This window comes from Leptonychotes weddellii, chromosome 11, assembly GCF_054177405.1.
Source record: "Leptonychotes weddellii isolate Sample4059 chromosome 11, ASM5417740v2, whole genome shotgun sequence".
Classification (NCBI taxonomy): domain Eukaryota; kingdom Metazoa; phylum Chordata; class Mammalia; order Carnivora; family Phocidae; genus Leptonychotes; species Leptonychotes weddellii.
The window spans coordinates 80,149,281-80,167,052 of record NC_138379.1 but is presented as its reverse complement, the minus strand read 5'-3'; the positions used below and the strand labels follow the sequence as shown (position 1 = coordinate 80,167,052).

The window sequence follows — 17,772 nt, the reverse complement described above, 5'->3', positions numbered from 1 at the left end:
ACTGCCCGGCCACAGTCGTGCATCTGGTCCCACCCAAGCTGGCCAGGGGAGCTGCCAAGGACAAAGCTGGTGGCTCCTTCTGTGACCATGAGAACACATGGGGACTGTCCTTCCCCCAGAGAAAACCTAGAGGGAGGTGGCACAACCCAGAGAAGGAAGCCAGCTCTGGGTTACCTGGGAATATCAATGGGGTGTGCAGAGACCTTACAGAGCGGCTGTATTAATAAGGCACTAAATGCAGATGTAATTGCTGGTCACGCCAGGGACTTTGTTCATAAATTTTTTCCAGGGATCATGTTCTTTGGTTAACTGTGGGAGGATGAAGGATGAAGGGATGGAGCTAAAGGTGAACCATGTTGTGAAAGTCTCAACAGTCAACACACATCACGATCAGTGCTTCTAACAAGTCTGGGAGGCACGCGTGGTGTGTAGCGTTTGCCCGCGTCTGTGCTGAGTTGTGTGGGGGGCACGGGGAGTAATGAGATGTGGCTTCTGCCCTCGAGGTGCTCAGCATTCAGAGAGCTGTCTCGTGGCACCAGGAAACAGCACTCTGCCCCCCTTCTCGTGCACTGGCCCCGTCGCCCACCTTCCCTGGGATTACTTCCCCCTTGCTGCTCTGTGCTTTCTCCCCAGCTTGTACTCCCTCTCCAGACCTCCCTGTAGGCCCTTTTCAGCTTGCCATGGAGCCCCATTCTGGGGAGAACCCACATCTGTCGGATGGAGTGCTTTCCTTTTACCCATCTCCAGAAGCAACTGCTCACGGAGCGGGGGTGGAGGGGCGCTGGATTTCCCTGCTCCCCTTCCTGCCTGTCCTGCCTTGTTCCCCAGGACAAGTCTCCACTCACCTGGCACCTGCAAGTTCTTAGGTAGGGCTGTGCTTCCTGGCTCACCGCCTCCTCTCATCTCTACCTTTGCTCTCGCTTGATCGTCCCCAGCGCCCTTGGGTCCGTTGTCTCGTGCCATTGCCTTGAGGATACTTAACTTCCATCTCCAGTGGCCTTCTCTCCATGTCACTTTCTAACCCACACTCAGGATTGTGGCAACACTGGATGCTCTTCTTCCTCTGAAACCTGGAATTTCAAAATCCCATGGTCTGCAAACAGTATCCTATGCTCCCCGCTTTCACCGTCTTGCTCCCACTATGAAAGCCCTTGCCACATCCACATATCCATGTACTCCCCAGTTCTCCATCGCCTCTCAGCCCTGCGGGGTCTGTTCATTTGGACAACTTTTGCTGGGTTTCGCCCCCTTTCCTGGTCGTGCCTTCAACTCCTGTGTCCCCTCATCCTGCCCACTCAGTGACTCCCACCCTTGATAGTACAGACATCTACCTGCCTTGCTTTTATCTGTGTCCTGAGGCTGCTTGCAAAAAAAAAAAAAAAAACACCACACCAACTTCTCTTCATTCCATCCGCGCCCAAACAGAAACACGGTTACATGTCGGAGCACCTGTTCTCAGCTTTCTCCTGAAACCACCTACACCATCGTTGCCACTCTTGCTCAGAAGGTGATGATCTTGCCTCTCTTCAGAGACAATAGAAGCTGTTGAACTCAGTCCCTCTCAACTCCCCCTTCCCCCAAATATTTATTTAGAGCTGTACTGATCAGTATTAGACTGGCCCTGTCCAGTATGGTAGCCACTAGCTATTGAGCACTAGAAATATGGCTCGTCTGAATTCAGATGGACTGTTTTTGTTTTTAAAGATTTTATTTATTTGTTTATTATTTATTTATTTTAGAGAGCATGCGCTCATGCAGGTGGGGGGGAGGGGCAGAGAGAGAGAGAGAGAGAGAATCCCAGACTCTGCACTGAGCGTGGGGCCCCTCGTGGGGCTCAATTTCACGACCCTGAGATCATGACCTGAGCCAAAATCAAGAGTCAGACAAGCTCAACCCACTGAAACACCCAGGCGCCCCTCAGATGTACTGTTAAGTACAAAATACACACTGGATTTTGAAGTTTTAGTGTGAAAACAACACAAAAGTTCTCAATGATTTTATATGGTAGAAATGGTCATATTTGGAAATTTGGGTTAAATAAAATATATTATTTAAATTAATTTCATAATTTCACCTGCTGCTTTTTTTTACTTGTTTTAAATGTGGCTGCTAGAACATGTGAAATTACAAGCATGGCTTGCATTGTGTTTCTGTTGGACGGCGCTGGGCTGGAGCATGGGCTGGCTCAGGAGCAAAGCGAGCTGAATTCACATGCCGTATTTCAAAGATAGAAGGGTATTTCTCTCGGGTGTGAGTCCGCAGGTCAGCCATGGCCCAGGGTGGCCTGGGGTGTGGGAGCAGGAAGCAGTGTTGTCCTCATCTGTATAGTTCCCATACATTCCTGTTGTCAGCAGCAGCTATATTTACAGTCAGCAAAAAAAGGGAAGGAGAGTCCAGGGCAGGGGGATGGCCTGGATGTGTCATGGTTGTTTCCACTCAAACTCACTGTCCCACTTCAGCTCCTGGCTTCCCCCAGCTGCAGAGGAGGCTGGGAAGTGTGGTGTGTAGTTGGGCAGCCATGCATGCAGGTGATACTTAGGGTGGTTTATGATTAAAAGGAAGAAAGGGAGGGCGCCTGGGTGGCTCAGTCGTTAAGCGTCTGCCTTCGGCTCAGGTCATGGTCCCAGGATCCTGAGATCGAGTCCCACATCGGGCTCTCTGCTTGGCGGGTAGCCTGCTTCTCCCTCCCCCACTCCCCCTGCTTATGTTCCCTCTCTCGCTGTGTCTCTCTCTGTCAAAGAAATAAATAAAATCTTAAAAAAAATAAATAAATAAAAGGAAGAAAGGCCCTGGGGGCCAGCGAGCCGTCTCTGCGTGACTTCTCCCTTCTCTTACCTTGTCTTCTCTCAGCCCACGTGAACCTACACCCTGTAGTACCCCAGGCTCTTTCTCTACTGGCTTTTTTGCAGCACTTGCTTCAGAAAGTGCCCCCTTGCTTCTGACATTATCAGCTTCTCCCTCCCCTCTGGCTCCTTCTTCTGAGCCCCTTTCCGGTGAGTTTAAAAACCCTTCCTTGGGCAATGTGATTCACCCCACCTACTGCCCTAATCACACTCTTGTCTTCAAGAAGACAAGCTACTTGACTCATTCACTTTCTTAGCCCCTTCTTGAGTTTAAAAACCCTTCCTTGGGCAATGTGATTCACCCCACCTACTGCCCTAATCACACTCTTTCCGTTGAAGACAAGCTACTTGACTCATTCACCTTCTTAGCCCCTTCTTGAGCAGCTGGATCACCAGGGTCTCCGGTGACCTCCTTGTTGCCAAATCTCATAGAAAATTCTCAGTTCTTATTTTATTTGACTTTCATCCAGCCTCACTGCTGTGTCTTGGCCTCTTGCATCAGCTTCTCTTTCTCTACACGCTCCGCAGATGTTGAGTCCGCAGGGCCTGAGCCTCATCCCTCCTCTCTCTCTCTGTGCCAGATCCAAACTGTCATCACCACCCTGGCCCTGCAGTCCCCCAGGCCTGTGTCTCGAGCCCAGATGGTTCTCTGGGGAGCAAGGCCAGTGACTGCTGCCAAAAAGCGTGCCCCAAACTTAACAAATACGACCCCAGACTCATCATCTGGGTCCTTCTCCAGAAACAGAACAGAACAACCTTCATCTTGACACCCCTGTGCTCTCAATGCTAGTCAGTGATGTCACCATCTAAATAGTCAAGCCAGAAGCCCTTCACATCTCCTCCTACCCTCCACAGCCAGCCACCCTGCTCATTACACCTCGTGAATTGTGCTCAGATCTGCCCCATCCCCTTGATCCTCATCATTCTGCCCCTCAGTACCTGCCTCATCTCTTTTTCCCAGGCTCTTAACATCACCCCAGACTCATCTTCCCAGCTCATATTTCGGTTGCCGCTCCAGTCTATCTTCAGTGCCATGAGTGATGGCCCTAAAATGCAAATCTGATGATGTCACCATCTGCCGAAGGTCCTCCTGTTGTTACCGTTCCAGTTCCGGGGCATGACACACAAGGGTCCTTCCTGTTCAGGCTTCTGTCCCCCTCTCCCAGCTTCTCCTGCCAGGTGCTTGGGCCCCTGACACCTGCTGAAGCAGTCATGCTTTCAGAGGCTCTGCACGCTGGAACGCACTTCGGTTCCCTGCTTCCCTGGGAAGCTCATGGGCCTGCTTCCAGGTTGTCTCTTCTGTGAAGCCTGGTGCAGTACCTGGGAAGCAGTAGGCACTGGACACCTGTGTGCGATAGAATAATGCATGAGGCCTTCCCAACAACTTCTCTCCGCTATCCAGAAGAGCCTGTGCTTCCTGGGAACTCTGTGATTTTCTCTCTTAAACCACTTATTGTCTCCACCCCTCCCCGGAAATGTCCTTGAGAGCCAAGGACACACTCATAGTTTTCTGGGATTTCCCAGCACTGTGGGCAACTGGATGGCTTAGAGATGGATCATAATGGGGTTTGATCATATCACTTAACCATATTGGGTTGTGGCTATTTGATTTCATGGCCATATTCTCTGGACACTTTGAAAGCAGAGATACATCTTATCCTTCTCTATGTACAAAGTGCCTTGGTTAAAATAGATGTTTTAATAGGTATTTGATGAATTAATAAATAAAGGAATGATTAAGTGGATGAATGCATTGCCTGTATCAGTTACAAAGCCCAAGATTAAGTGCTAAATGAGTGGCACAGACTGTGAGCGCTTTGGAGGATTCGAAGAGGGCAGAATCAGTGTGGGCTGGAGTCGTCTGGCACATGCCTGGGTCAAGGCAGGAGTGAACTTAAGAATGGCGCATAATTTAGGTAGGATTTGGATATGGGTAAAGAAAAGCTGAATGCTTTCCAGGAAGAAGAGACCACCTTGAAAAAAGAGAGGGCAAAGTGACAGGCTCTACTCAGTGTTCAGCAAGGGCTACCTTGATGTAGCTAAGTGGTCAAAGAATTTGGTAGAATATGAGCCTGGAAAGGTGTGTGATGCCAGATTGTGGAGGGTGTGGGTGCCAGGCAGGTGAATCTGCCCCATGGAGAAGCTGGGTTTGCACAGGAGAGCCTGGAGGCGGGAAACAGGTGAGGGGTATTGCAGGAGAGAGGTGGGGGTGGGGATGGCAGTGGGAGCAGAAAGAGAGCAGAGGATGGGGGCGCATCCCTTGGTGGTCCTCAGTGACTGAGCAGGTGGAGTGGCAGAAGGGCTGGGGAGAGTGCAGGACCACTCTGCCATGGATCGCGTGTGGGAGACGGACCATTAATGAAAACTGGGAAGGCAGAAAGAGCCCCCCGTTCTATGAAAAGATAATGGTTACATTTGGGACATGGAGTTTGGAAAGACCTCCAAGGGGACATTTCCCTTTAGCAACCAGAAATAAGAGTCTGATGTGTGGATGGGAAAGTAGGGCTGGAGATAGAGGTTTTGGAATTATCTACATAGAGTTGATGGTTGAGAATGAATTCTTCAGGTTTTGGAATTACCTACATAGAGCTGATAGTTGAGAATGTATACTTCAGGGGAGAAAGTGTACAATGAAGAAAACGTGGACTGAGGACTGAATCCAGAGTGTGAGTTTAGGGAACACTGCCAACTAGGGTTATAAAAGGGGAAGGAGTTGGAGCTCGAAGGGGCTTGGAAAAATGTGATCAGCATGAAAATCAGACCAGTGTCATATCAGGGATGTTAACACATGATAACCCAGAAAAAACCTCCAGTCACATGTGATTCAGAGCCTCAAAATCCTAAAAAACCACAGAAATATTTGTAAGGAAGGAGAACCTTAGTGAATTCAGAGATGGTGGAGGCTGAGGATGGAGAAGATGCAGTGGAATTGGAGGCAGTAGGTATAGATCACAGAGTTTAAGATGTCTCACTGGCCATGGGTGAGGAGAGAGGGTAGGAGAAGGTAAGAAGGAGCCAGAAGAATCTTTTTTCTCATCAGAGCATTCTCTAAAAAATTGAGGTATCATTTACGTGTAATAAACTGCCTATATTTTGAAGTATCCAATTTGATAAGTTTTGCCATGCATACACCCATTACACCATCACCACTGTCAAGATGATGAAATTTTCCATCACCCAAGAAAAGTTTCTTGGGGCCACTCTAATTCTTCATTTCTGCTCCTTCCTGTTCTCATCCCTCCCCTGGCAACCACCGATCTTCTTCCTGTCACTACAGACGTGTATTTTCTAGAAGTGTATATACATGGAATCATAAAGTCATAGTCTTTTTGTCTGACTTTTTAAATTCCATTTTATCACTGGGTAGTATTGTGTTGTATGGATATACCACAGCTTGTTTATTCATTCCCTTATGGGTGGTTGTTTCCAATCTCTATCACAGAGCGAGTTGCTATGAACATTTATGTATGAGTTTCTGTGTAGACCTCTGCTTTCCTTTCTTTTGGATAGGAGTAGAATGGCTGAGTCATATGGTAGGGGGAGGTTTAACTTCTTAAGAAATGACCAAACTGTTTTCCAAGTGGTTATGCCATTTGATGTTCCCACCAATAGTGTATGAAAGTTCTAGTCCTTCCAGATCCTCACCAGCTCGGTGTGGTCGAGCTTTTTAATTTTAGCCATACTAGTAGATTAATGGTGAGATCTCGTTGTGGTTTTAATTTGTATTTCCCCAATGACTAGTGATATGGAGCATATTTTCACATGTTTATTTGCCACCTCTGTAACTTTTTTGGTGAAGTGTGTATTCAGATCTTTGGCACATTTTTAAAAAAATTGGTTTGTGTCAGGGGGTGCCTGTGTGGCTCAGTCATTGGAGCATGTGGCTCTTGATTTCGGGGTTGTGAGTTCAAGCCCTATGTTGGGTGTAGAGATTACTTTAAAAAAATCTTTAAAAATTGGATTGTTTGATCTCTTATTATTGAGTTTTGAGAGTTCTTTGTATATTCTGGATATATCTTCATCACATATATGCTCTTTGTATAATATTTTCTCCCAGCCTGTGGCTTGTCTTTTCATGGTGTCTTTTGAAGAGCAGATATTTTTAATTTTGATAAAGTCCACTTTGTCAATTTTTTATTTTCTTAGTGTCATGTCTAAGAAATCTTTTCTAACTAAAGCCTCAAAGATTTTCTTCTAGAAGTTTTATAATGTTAAGTTTTGCACTTAGGTCTACGATCTGTTTTGTGTTAATTTTTATGTATGGTACAAGACGGGGTTGGAAAATTCTTTTTTTTTTAAACGTATGGCTATCCAACTGTTCCAGTTGCAGTGTGTTGAAAATACCATTTTTTTAAACTGTGCTTTTGTCAAAATCAGCTGGCCATATACGTATGGGTCAGAGTAGTAATTTTGCAGGAAGGAATAGAAGTTGGCATAACATCCCTCAAAAGCCAAGACAAATTTGGCTCAAACATTTACGGAGTGCCTCCTGTTGTCAGGCAGGGTGCCAGGGATTGGGGATATAAAAGATTAAAGAGGGGAAGTTAAAGATGAAACTGATCATTTGAAATAGAGTATGCGTGGGATTCTATGGCTATACATACTTGCAGCCCTCGATCAACTTCTGTGTCCAGAGAAAGCTTCCGGAAGGAGGGGATGTCTGAATTGAGGACTCATTCTGAATGAGAGTGGCCAGTGAGCAAAGGTGGGAACGCAGAAGGAGGAGCATGGGTAGAAGTGCACAGGAGTTCAACAGCATGGATGTGCATGCACACACACACGTGTGGGTTTAGGCGGCGCTATGGGAGGTCACTATTTCTAGAAAGTAGAGAGGGATGAGCGGAGAAGCAGAACAGAAGGTTCGAGAGAGAGAGCCAAGTCTCATGTGCCACACCAAGGAATTCTGTTTATTTTGATACCGAAAGCTAAAAGCGGGGGTTTGCACCTTGCGGTGACCGGCAGCCGCATGTGGGCATGACTGAGGATTGCCAGGTGGTGGTTGAAAGGGAAAACCGGGTGAGGGGCAAGAGGTTGCAATTGAGTAGTCGAGAGGAAAGGACTGAACTTGGACCACGGTGTTGAGCTGGAGAGAAGGGGACAGATCTGGGAAATAGCGAGGGGCAAAGCCAGAGCCATTGGAGGTGAGGGATAGAGGTGAGGCCACGATGCCTGGGTGGCTGGTGCTGTCATTAGCTAAACTCAGGAAGAACGTAAGAGGGAAGAGGGTGCTTTTGCTTGGGGTCTTAATAAATTTGAGATGCTCATCAGACATTTACATGGAGATGTCATCAGGCAGGTGGGCGTAGGTAGTGTCGAGATCACTGAGGAAGCCTGTGGGAGTGAGTCAAGAGGAGGGCTCTGCACAGACCCTGGGAGCTCACCAGAATTGAAGGCTCAGCAGGAGACAGTGGACCTTGACACTATGGTCAGAGAAATAGGAGGAAAACCCCAGGGGCTTCGTGTCATGGAAGCCTCGGAAGTTGAGGGTCTCAGGCAAAAGACTCAGGACTCGGGTTCAGAGGAAACCAGGAGGCAGCTTAACCGAGCAGTCTGGCAGCTCACAGGCTCTGAACCCAGACTGCCATTAAGAGCTGTGTGATCTCGGACAAGTTGCTCACCCTGCCCCTTTCTCGGTTTTCTCACCTATAAAATGGGGCAGTATGTTGTAGGGTTGGGTGAAGGCTAAATGAAAGAACACATGTGATGTTCTTCAAACGGTCCCTGGCAGACGGCGAATAATAGTGCCAGCTAGTGATAGAATCAGACAAAGATTCAAAGTGCCCCCTGACTTCGCAGCAATGGTTGTTGCTGGTGACTTTGCACGTACAGCCTGAGTGGGCTGGTGGGAATGGAAGGCAGATTACAGTGGTCGAAGGGGATCTGACATGACGTGAGGTCAGCAAAATGTTGAGCAGTCAGTCACTTGAGAAGTCTGGTTTGGATTGAAGGTAAGATGGAAGGGAGAGCCAGAGGGCCATACATGGTCCGTGCGGTCCGTGGAGGGCCCCTGAGCACGTTCTAGCAAAGGGGAATGAGCTGGTCTGGGGGAGAGATGGAAGGTCAGGGGAGAAGGGGAGTGTGGTGGGGCTCTCCTAGAACTGGAACCCTCATGATCTGAGCCCGTTGGAAAGGGGTGCATGTGACTCTTGATTCTGGGGTCATGAGTTCAAGCCCCATGTTGGATGTAGAGATACATACATACATACATACATACATACATACATTTTTTTTTTTTTTTAAAGAGATGGGGGCACAAAGTGTAGGCAGTTCCCTGCAAGTGGCCTCCGATCAATCTCTCTGTGGACAGAGAGAGGGGGTGGGAGCTGGGTAACAGCTAGAGGTGAAAATCCAGGTTATGGGCTGACTTGTGTCCAACTCCCCCCCCATTCATATGTTAAAGTCCTAACTCCCAGCACTTCAGAATGAGACTACATTCGGACATAGTGTCTTTGAAGAGATAATTAAATTAAAATGAAGTCGTTAGGATAGGCCCTAATCCAGTATGACAAGTGTCCTCATAAGAAGAGGAGATTAGGATATAGCTGCGCACAGAGGGAAGACCGTGTGAGGACACAGGGAGACGAGCGGAGGAGGGAGGCCTCAGAAGAAACCGACCCTGCCCACACCTTGATCTCCGACTCCTAGAAAATAAATTTCTGTTGTTTAAGCACCCCTCGTCTGCCCTATTTCGTGATGGCAGCCCCAGCAAACAGATAGAGTCTGCAACTCTGTCTGGGAGTGAGTGGGAGCTGGCCAGGCGAGGCCAAGGGCAGAGGATGGTCCTGTGTTGCCCCCCAGGTGAGGAGGAAGGCTGTGGGTTTGGGGTGGAGTGGTCTGCACACTGGCGTGGCTTCCTCCAGCAGGCGGATGACCGGGACCCACAGGGGTCAGGGGTACGAAAAGGAACATGAGAGCTCAGAGGTGAGCTGGGGAAGTTGGTCCCAGGTGAATGGTGACGCTGGGGCTGGGAGAAAAGCTGACTGGCTCTCTGGAGGCTCCAAGCATCTCTTCTGGTTAGGACAGGGCTCTGACCGGCTGGGCCACACAGCTGAAGGCAGAGCTATGTCAAGACTGCCTGTCAAGACTCTCCTGTAAAACCTCTTTATCCCCCCTGCCCCCCCCCCTTAAGAGATAAGAGTTATCAAAGTGCTTGGAAATCTTCAGGAGGGAGATTCTGGAAGACCTGAAGGATTAAGGGAGGCTGATTTTCCAACCTGAGGGGTCACTTCTGGGCTGTTGAGGGCAAGCCCTGTTCCAGCTTACACAGGTTACTCCAGTTTACAGCAGAGAGTAGAAGTGCCAGCCCCCAGGTGCCCGGGAGGCCCCCACACCCACCCTGCACCCTGCAGCACTTGTTCGGGGAGACCGCCCTCGGCCTGAGCAATAGCTAATACTTCTGCACCATGTCACATTATTCTTTCACTCAATAACCATTCATTAAGGGCCTACTGCACGCACGTCTGGAATTGTGCAGGTACAGAGATGAATCAGGCACAGCCTTCAGCCTCAAGGAGCCGGCTGCCTCGGGGAGAAAAGATGGATAAGCAGATAGGCATAATAAAAAAGTCAAAAGTGATTAGTGTCTAATGAAAGGTACAGAAAAATTTCTGTGGGAGTTTTAAGGAAGAGGGAATTAAAGTGGGATGGGGAACCTGGGAGTTTCCAAGGAAGGAGAGATCACTCTGAGCTGTTCAGGTTGCAGCTAGCTGAGGGAAGTTTTAGAGATGTAAGGGTAAGCACCCCTCCAGGGCAGTGAGTGGTCTCTCGGGAAATCTAAGGAGTCAGGGAGGACTTCTTGGAAGAGGTGGGTCTGAGGGGAAGAAGGAGAGTCCTTAAGGAAAGGGGGAACGAGGGACAGGGCTGGTGTCGGCAGAGGCATGGAGGCGGGAAGGCAAGCCAGCCCTGGTCCTAACATGGGGGTGTTGTCGCTGTGAGGGTGGAATGGGGTGCTGCAGCTAGAAGGGCATTTGGAAGCCAGACTGCAGAGGGCCTGGTGCCATTCTAGACACTCAAATGAGACCAACCCTAGGATAATGGGGAAGCCTGAGGACTTTGAGCAGGTGAGTGATAATTGGGGCCACACTCACAGGGTGTGACAGAAAGGATTAGAGTGGGCAGAGCCAGGCCTGCCAGCCCCAGCGTCCAGGGTAGACATAGGCCTGGGCCCAGAACATGGAGAGAAGACCTTGGGGTAGAGGTGGGCCCAGAGTCAAGAGGCCGCCCTTTCCTTGGCACGAGACTTAGAACTCAGAGAGAACTGGGCAGAGGTAAAGCTGTTGGCCTGTGGGGAGAAAAGCTCAATGTCAATGTTAGGGTTCACCAGCTCCCCGGGCGCGAGAGACGCCTGTTGAGTACATGCGGTGTAAGGGTCACTGTGCACAGAGTCTCCACGGCTGGAAACACTGGGGAAGACCCTGCTCCCTGATTGCATGTCCCCATCTCAGCCTTGTCCTCGCTGTAGCCCTAGACCTCCCAGCCTTACCATGCCTACTACCTGACTTCTCTGCAGAGCAGTCCCGGGGATGGAGGACATGCCAGATGGTATTGCTCCTTGTTAGGCAGCGGCTTGGAGCTCTGAGCATCCTGGCCCAAGCTTGATCGCCAGCCTGGGGGACAGAGCAAGGGGCCAGGAGCCTCAGCTGCACGCTCAGTCCTGAGCACACTGCTCTCCACCCACAGGGCCCCTCGCTGGGGACTGCCAAACTGGGAACATGGTCTTCTGGTGTCCTAGCAGGGCCTGAGCTGGTCCCTCATCCTTTGTGTCCAGCCCCAGAATCTGGGGTCCTGTTATCATCCTGATTATTCTGATCCCAGTATGTTTGATGCCAACCAACCACCCAGCTGAGGCTGTTCCCAGACAGGAGTTAATCATTGTCTAAAACCCAAAACCTAATGAAAAGTACCCAGAGCACAGAGGTTGGGTGGAGTGCAGAGCCCTTTTTTGGACACTGTGGGGGAGGCAGAGAAGGAGGAGGTACTCAGGGGACCTCCTAGGCCCCTTCATAGAAAATCCCCACATTCCCTACTCCCCACCTGGTCACGCTCCCTCTGTCTCAGAGTATGTCCAGTGATGCTCTGTGAGTTGATTATGTGGTGTCCCATGGCTGGCTGGTGTCCTGTACATCTGGGTATGTGTTGGCACATTATTTCTGTCGGCTCGGGCTGCCATAACAAGACACCGCATCGACAACAGACATTTATTTCTCCCAGTTCTGGATGCTGGAAGCCCAAGATCAAGGTGCTAGCAGAGTCGGTTTCTGGTGAGAAAAGCCTGCTTCCTGGCTTGCCTTCTCGCTGTGTCTTCACGTAGCAGGAGAGAAAGAGAGAGCCCTCTCAGGTGTCTCTTAGAAGGGCACTCATCCTATCCGATCAAGGCCTTACTCTTATGACTTCATGTCACTTTAATTTCCTCTTCAAGGCGCTGTCTCTAAATGTAGTCACATTGGGGGTTAAGGTTTCAACATGTGAATGCGGGGGGGGGAGACATATTCAGTCCATGGCACGTGTCCTGAATGTGTACTGTTCAAGAAGAGAGGACACAACCCTGAAACAGACTATCGGATGTGTGTTACCTCCTGTGGTTTAGGTGTGATTAGTGCCCTGATTGTCTACTGATGGGACAGAGGAAGTCCATGTCTATAGCCTGAACAACCTTATCAAAACATTCCTGAAGTAACCCCCCACACCCCCAGAGAGCTGAGTTCCTTTCTAGATTTACAGGGGACGTGGGTGTTTTCTGAGAGATTATTTTATTACTTATTTTATTGCAAGGGATTTCCTAATATTTAAAGGTCATATGGTCCAAAGAGAAAAATGCCCCCTCGTCTGGAAATCTCATGGGGGTTGGGAGCATTAGCTAGGGGAATGTCCAGAGGTCCAGGGTCCTGCCTGTTAGTGTTTCAGAGTTGATTTGCCTTGGTGAGACTTTCTTTCTTTACAGTGGCTGCAAAGCTCATGTGCCCCCCTGCTATGGATGGAACTGTGTCCTCCTAAAATTCACGTGTTGAAATCCTACCCCCCCCAATAGGATGGTATTAGGAGGCGGGACCTTGGGGAAGCGTTCCCTTTAGATGAGGTCATGAGGGTGGTGGGGCCTCCACTCTAGGATGAGTGCCCTTATCAGAAGAGTCCAGAGAACGTTGTCCCTTTCTCTCCACCCTATGAGGACCATGTGAGAAGGCAGGTGTCTGCAAACCAGGAAGCAGGCCCCTCGTAGAACCCAACTCTGCTAGCACCCTGATCTCAGGTCCCCCCCACCTCCAGAACTGGGAGAACTAAATGTTTGCTGTATAAGCCATCCAGTCTATGACACCCCCTTCTCAGCGGCAAATCCCAGTGAAGACAAGATTTACTAGAAGGAAAATGAGCCTTAGTTCTGGGTACAGAGTCTGCATGAGGCTGCTCTGGGTCACCTTCCGCCTCTCCCCCTCGCCAGCCCTGTGAATGTGAGCAGGTCCCTTCACCTCTCTGACCGTTTTCTCATCTCCAAGTGAGGATAACAGAAAGAACACACTTACCTCACAGGGTCATTGCAGAGATTAAGTGAGGTCATGTCCGCTAAGCATTTACACTAATGTCACTGAATAAATGTGTGCCTGCTCGCATAAAACCCATGTGCCAGGGATCCCGTGCCTCTTTCTCATGATTTGTGTGTGATGTCTGTGCCAGTTCCTAAAGTTCCAGGTGTTTCTTTTCTATGCTGTAGGGCTGGACTAATGATTTCTATTATATTTTTAACAGTGAAACATTTTTTCTCCCGTATCAAGTCTTCTGTGGAACCCCAGTATCCAAAACTGATGGGTGTGGAGGTGTGCTGGTTGAAGCTGGCAGGGGCTAGAGACCCCCATGCGGCCTCTCCCTCTGCTTCCTAATGGAGCCCAGGGCCCTCCAAGGAACGTCATCTGAGAATCACTTCTATAGGCTACCCTTCTTCCTTTCTCTTCCCAGACTCTTCCTCCTGGGACAGCACAGTACAGTCGTTTAGGTTTCTGCTTCCTGAGTAGCATTCCCATCCTGGTCTTGCTCTCCTGAGGTCACCTGCGTAGGTATTTTGGGTGTCTTCAGGCTCTTCAATCACACGTTTATAGCCCTTTGGCCACTCTTGCCAGTGGTGATCCCACCAGGTGTGTGAGGACTTTGATACCTAATTCGCAGAAACTCACTTTAACGGCTGGGTCTTGGGATGTGCCTCTGTTGCCCAGTGTAACTTTTATTGGGCATGGCTCATTTTTATTGTTCAGCAAGGCAATGCATATAAACACATCCACAAATCAGGAAAAAAAGTCTTTGTCATATTCTGTGTCCCGGTTTTCGGTTTGGAAAATGGATCACAGTAGGTATGGGAGCAGTGTACAGAAAAGACAGCGTGGGACCTGGGTCTCTTCTGTCCGCGCCCACTGCAGAGATTCAAGGGCCATATGTCGGTGAAACCCGTTCGGCTCGATTCCCGGTGTCGCTTTTCTGAGCCTTCAACCTCTGAAAAATAAGCTTGATATTTCTTCTTTTCTTTTTCTGTGAGAGCTTTATTAAAATATAATTCATATATCACACAATTCACTCATTTAAAGTATACAACATGGTGGTTTTTAGTATATTCACAGAGTTGCGCATCAGTCACCATAATCAATTTTAGAACATTTTTCAACACCCACAAAAGAAACACTGTGTATGCATTAGCAGTCACCCCCTGTTCGTTCCAGCTTTTCCATTACTGCCACTAGGCAACCACTCATCTACTTTCTGTCTCTGTGGATTTACCTGTTCTGGGAATTTCTTATAAATGGAATCAGCCTGTGTGCAGTATTTAGTGTCTGGCTTCTTCCGCTTAGCATCGTGTTTTCAAGGTTCATCCATGTTGTGGCCTGTGTGAGTACATCGTTTTTTTTTTTTTTTTTTTAAAGATTTTATTTATTTATTTGACAGAGAGACAGCGAGAGCAGGAACACAAGCAGGGGGAGTGGGAGAGGGAGAAGCAGGCTTCCCGCTGAGCAGGGAGCCCGATGTGGGACTCGATCCCAGGACCCTGGGATCATGACCTGAGCCGAAGGCAGACGCTCAACGACTGAGCCACCCAGGCGCCCTACATCGTTTTTTTTTTTTATTGTTGAATACTATTCCATTGTATGGATATACCACATTTGGCTTATTCACTCATCAGTTGATGGGCATTTGGATTTTTTCCACTTTTGAGCTATTATGAATAATGGGGCTGTGAGCACATATATACGAGTTTTTGGTAGAGATTTTCAGTCTTGTAACTTCCTCTACCAAGAGAGTGAATGGTACCCAGAGCTAGATTTGTTGAGTGTTTCAGGTACTGTGCTAAGCACCTCACACAGACTATTCAGGTAATCTACACAATGGCCCAAGGAGTGGGCTCTCTCCCCATTTTACAAGTGAGGAAACTGAGGTCTCAGAGCTGATACAGGGTGGAGCTGGGCTACCAGAACACTTACCCTGAATGCTGCTTCTGGAAGTTGGGCAGCTCTTAGAACTATACCACTGCAACCATTCATATTAAGTCACGCCGATTCCGTTCGTGGGATGTGTCACTTACATACATTACCTTACTGAATCCTCACACCAAGCCCCTGAGGTTGTCTTCCTACTCTTCCTGTTCAGTGAGGAAAAGAAGTTCAGAGAAACTGCCTGGCTCACCTGCTGACATGGTGCGTCAGCGTCTGAGCCTGCAGAGCTGGTGTTCAGCAGTATCTGCCACGGCTCTCCCTCTCATGCCTGGTCTCCTCTCACCCTCTCTTGTCTCAGGGAGATTCTGCAGATACCCGGAATACCATTGTCAAAGGCGGCCACTGCGTCCCTTCCTTTGCACATGTGTGTTGGTGTACCTCTAAGCTTTTCACCATGTCTGGGCCTCGGGGCCTCCTACACATAGACCCCGGCAGCCTGTCGTGACATTACGGGGTTCCTGAGGTGGATTTGCACATTAGAATTCACGGCCGCACTTGGCTACGAACCAAGACCCTCAGCACATAGAGAACTTGCTTTGGGACTAGTTCCAAGGATGGCAGGGGCGGGGGAGGTGGGGAGCTGCCTGGCAGAGAAAGGTGGCAGAGGGGGGGAGACTGGAGAAAGAGGAGGGTAATGGGAGAGGGTACCAACTGTCTCCGTGTGGTTGCCTGCCCACAGCTGCTATCTTGGATGACCCCATGGAGTGCAGCAGAGGGGAGCGGCTCTCCATCACCCTGGCCAAGAACCGCATCAACCGCGCTCCTGAGAGGCTGGGCAAGGCCAAGGTCGAAGTGGACATCTTTGAGCTTCTCAGAGACAGCGAGTACGAGACTGCAGAAACCAGTACGTAGAATGAGCAGGACTGCCCTCTGCTTTCCTTGCTGGCAGGAGGGGCTGATAGTGTGAGCTGCACCATCACCAGGCCTGTGGTCAGATAGTCCCCAGAGAGGGAGAGGAACATGCACCAGCAGGCCCCGTAGGGCTCAGTCTGGAGGAGATCCCCAGGTTTTGCTGCCAAGTATGTATGGAGTAGAATTAAAACAGGATACTCTTTCATTCATTCATTCCCGCACTCATTCATTCCTTCATGTATGGATTCATTCATCTCCTGGACATACTGTACACAAACCCCTGAGTGAAACCTTGTATGTGATTAAGAAAAGAGAGAGAGAGCCAGCCCGGGGGTTGCTTAGTCAATGCACATCTGATCGCCTATCTTGCTTGTTTATGCTGAGGGCAGTGTTGTGGGACTCGGGATGGAGTCTGACCGCTCTGTGGGTGACCTTGGACAAATTACGTACCCCGTTTAAACTCAGTTTCTTCATCTGCAAAATGGGAATGCTAGGCTGTACTTTGCAAATCTTGTAGGTTGTTGTGGGATTTAAAGGACGTAAAATATAGCAAAATCCTCTGTGAGTTGCGGGGCTTTACAGACATACACAATAGGGCACTCGGGTCCCGTGCATGGGGCCCCTACCATGTGCTGGGCACGACTTTTAATTCTACCAACACGAGAGCTAAGTGTCCTTGTCCCCACTTTACAAGAGAAGCTGAGGCTCAGCGACAATGAGCACCTTGCCCGCAATGAGCACCTTGCCCATCCAGAGAGCGAGTCAAGGGCTGAGCCGCTCCTGAACCCTGCAGTCATGAGCTCACCCTGCAGGGCCACGCCCAGGCCATGATGACCTCCCTGGAACTTTCTGGTGTGTTGCTGGTGTTACCTTGACAACTTTCCAGGCTGAGCTTCCCAGTCAGTGGGCCGGTGGCTCGGAGCCGAGCTGGTGATGAGTAACCCCGGTGCAGAGGGAAGGAGAGGAGAGGAGCCCCTCAGCCCGGAGAGGCGATAATGTCTCTTCCCTAAGACTTCCCCTCATCTCCTCCCTTTGTCACCCATATCAACCTTTGGTTACACTCAGTGGCAAAAACAGACAAAAACAAAAGAATAACTTGCTCAGGTATATATTGAGACAGCTGGTCTTCTGGGGGAGGCGGGGCTCAGCAGTGCTCCAATCTGGGCCATTAGTAGTGCGAGAGAAGAGGCACATCCCACTGGCCCAAGTGCAGTAGGTGGGGTGTCCTATGGATCCAGAGAGAGCAGGAAGGGAGGAAGACAGCAGCTCTGTCTCTATTGCCTTTAAGGCTCTTAGAGCATCGAAGCTGTGCTCTTCCCTCCCTGGCTTGTCGATTTCCCTGGCTCATTCATCATGCACCTGTCCCATAGGGGGCCACACAGGCCCAATTTACTCTTTCTCTATTCAGGCAACTTTTATTGAGCATTTAGTCTCTTTCAGGTGTGATACAGAATAGCAAGCTTTGGGAACGGTGCAGAGAACAAGGTAGACACAGTCCCTGCCGTCAGGTGGCTCACACTCTCTCCTCAGTGAGTACGTCAGTGACAGCTTCGCCCAGCGTCTCTTGGTTTGAATTTACAAGGTAGAGGATCTGATGGGTACAGTTCATC

The 17,772-nt window shown here is 49.4% G+C and overlaps 1 protein-coding gene and 1 long non-coding RNA gene across 11 annotated transcripts in view; one reads left to right on the top strand and one right to left on the bottom strand.

Annotated features, from left to right (window-relative positions):
- LOC145716300 (uncharacterized) overlaps nt 1-17,772 on the bottom strand; it is a 283,741-nt gene that overhangs the window by 56,533 nt on the left and 209,436 nt on the right. The window lies entirely within an intron of this gene.
- The window catches only part of GRIK4 (glutamate ionotropic receptor kainate type subunit 4), a 411,473-nt gene that overhangs the window by 224,847 nt on the left and 168,854 nt on the right, over nt 1-17,772 (top strand). For 9 of the 10 annotated variants that reach the window (XR_014138890.1, XR_014138891.1, XM_081799270.1 and 6 more), the window contains exon 4: nt 15,990-16,154. The exons of the other annotated variant lie outside the window; for it this stretch is intronic. Coding sequence is in view for 7 of the 9 variants with exons in the window: in XM_081799270.1 (XP_081655396.1) it covers nt 15,990-16,154 (165 nt within the window). In the remaining 2 variants the exon portion in view is untranslated. The remainder of the gene's footprint in view (nt 1-15,989; nt 16,155-17,772) is intronic. 10 annotated transcript variants of the gene reach the window in all.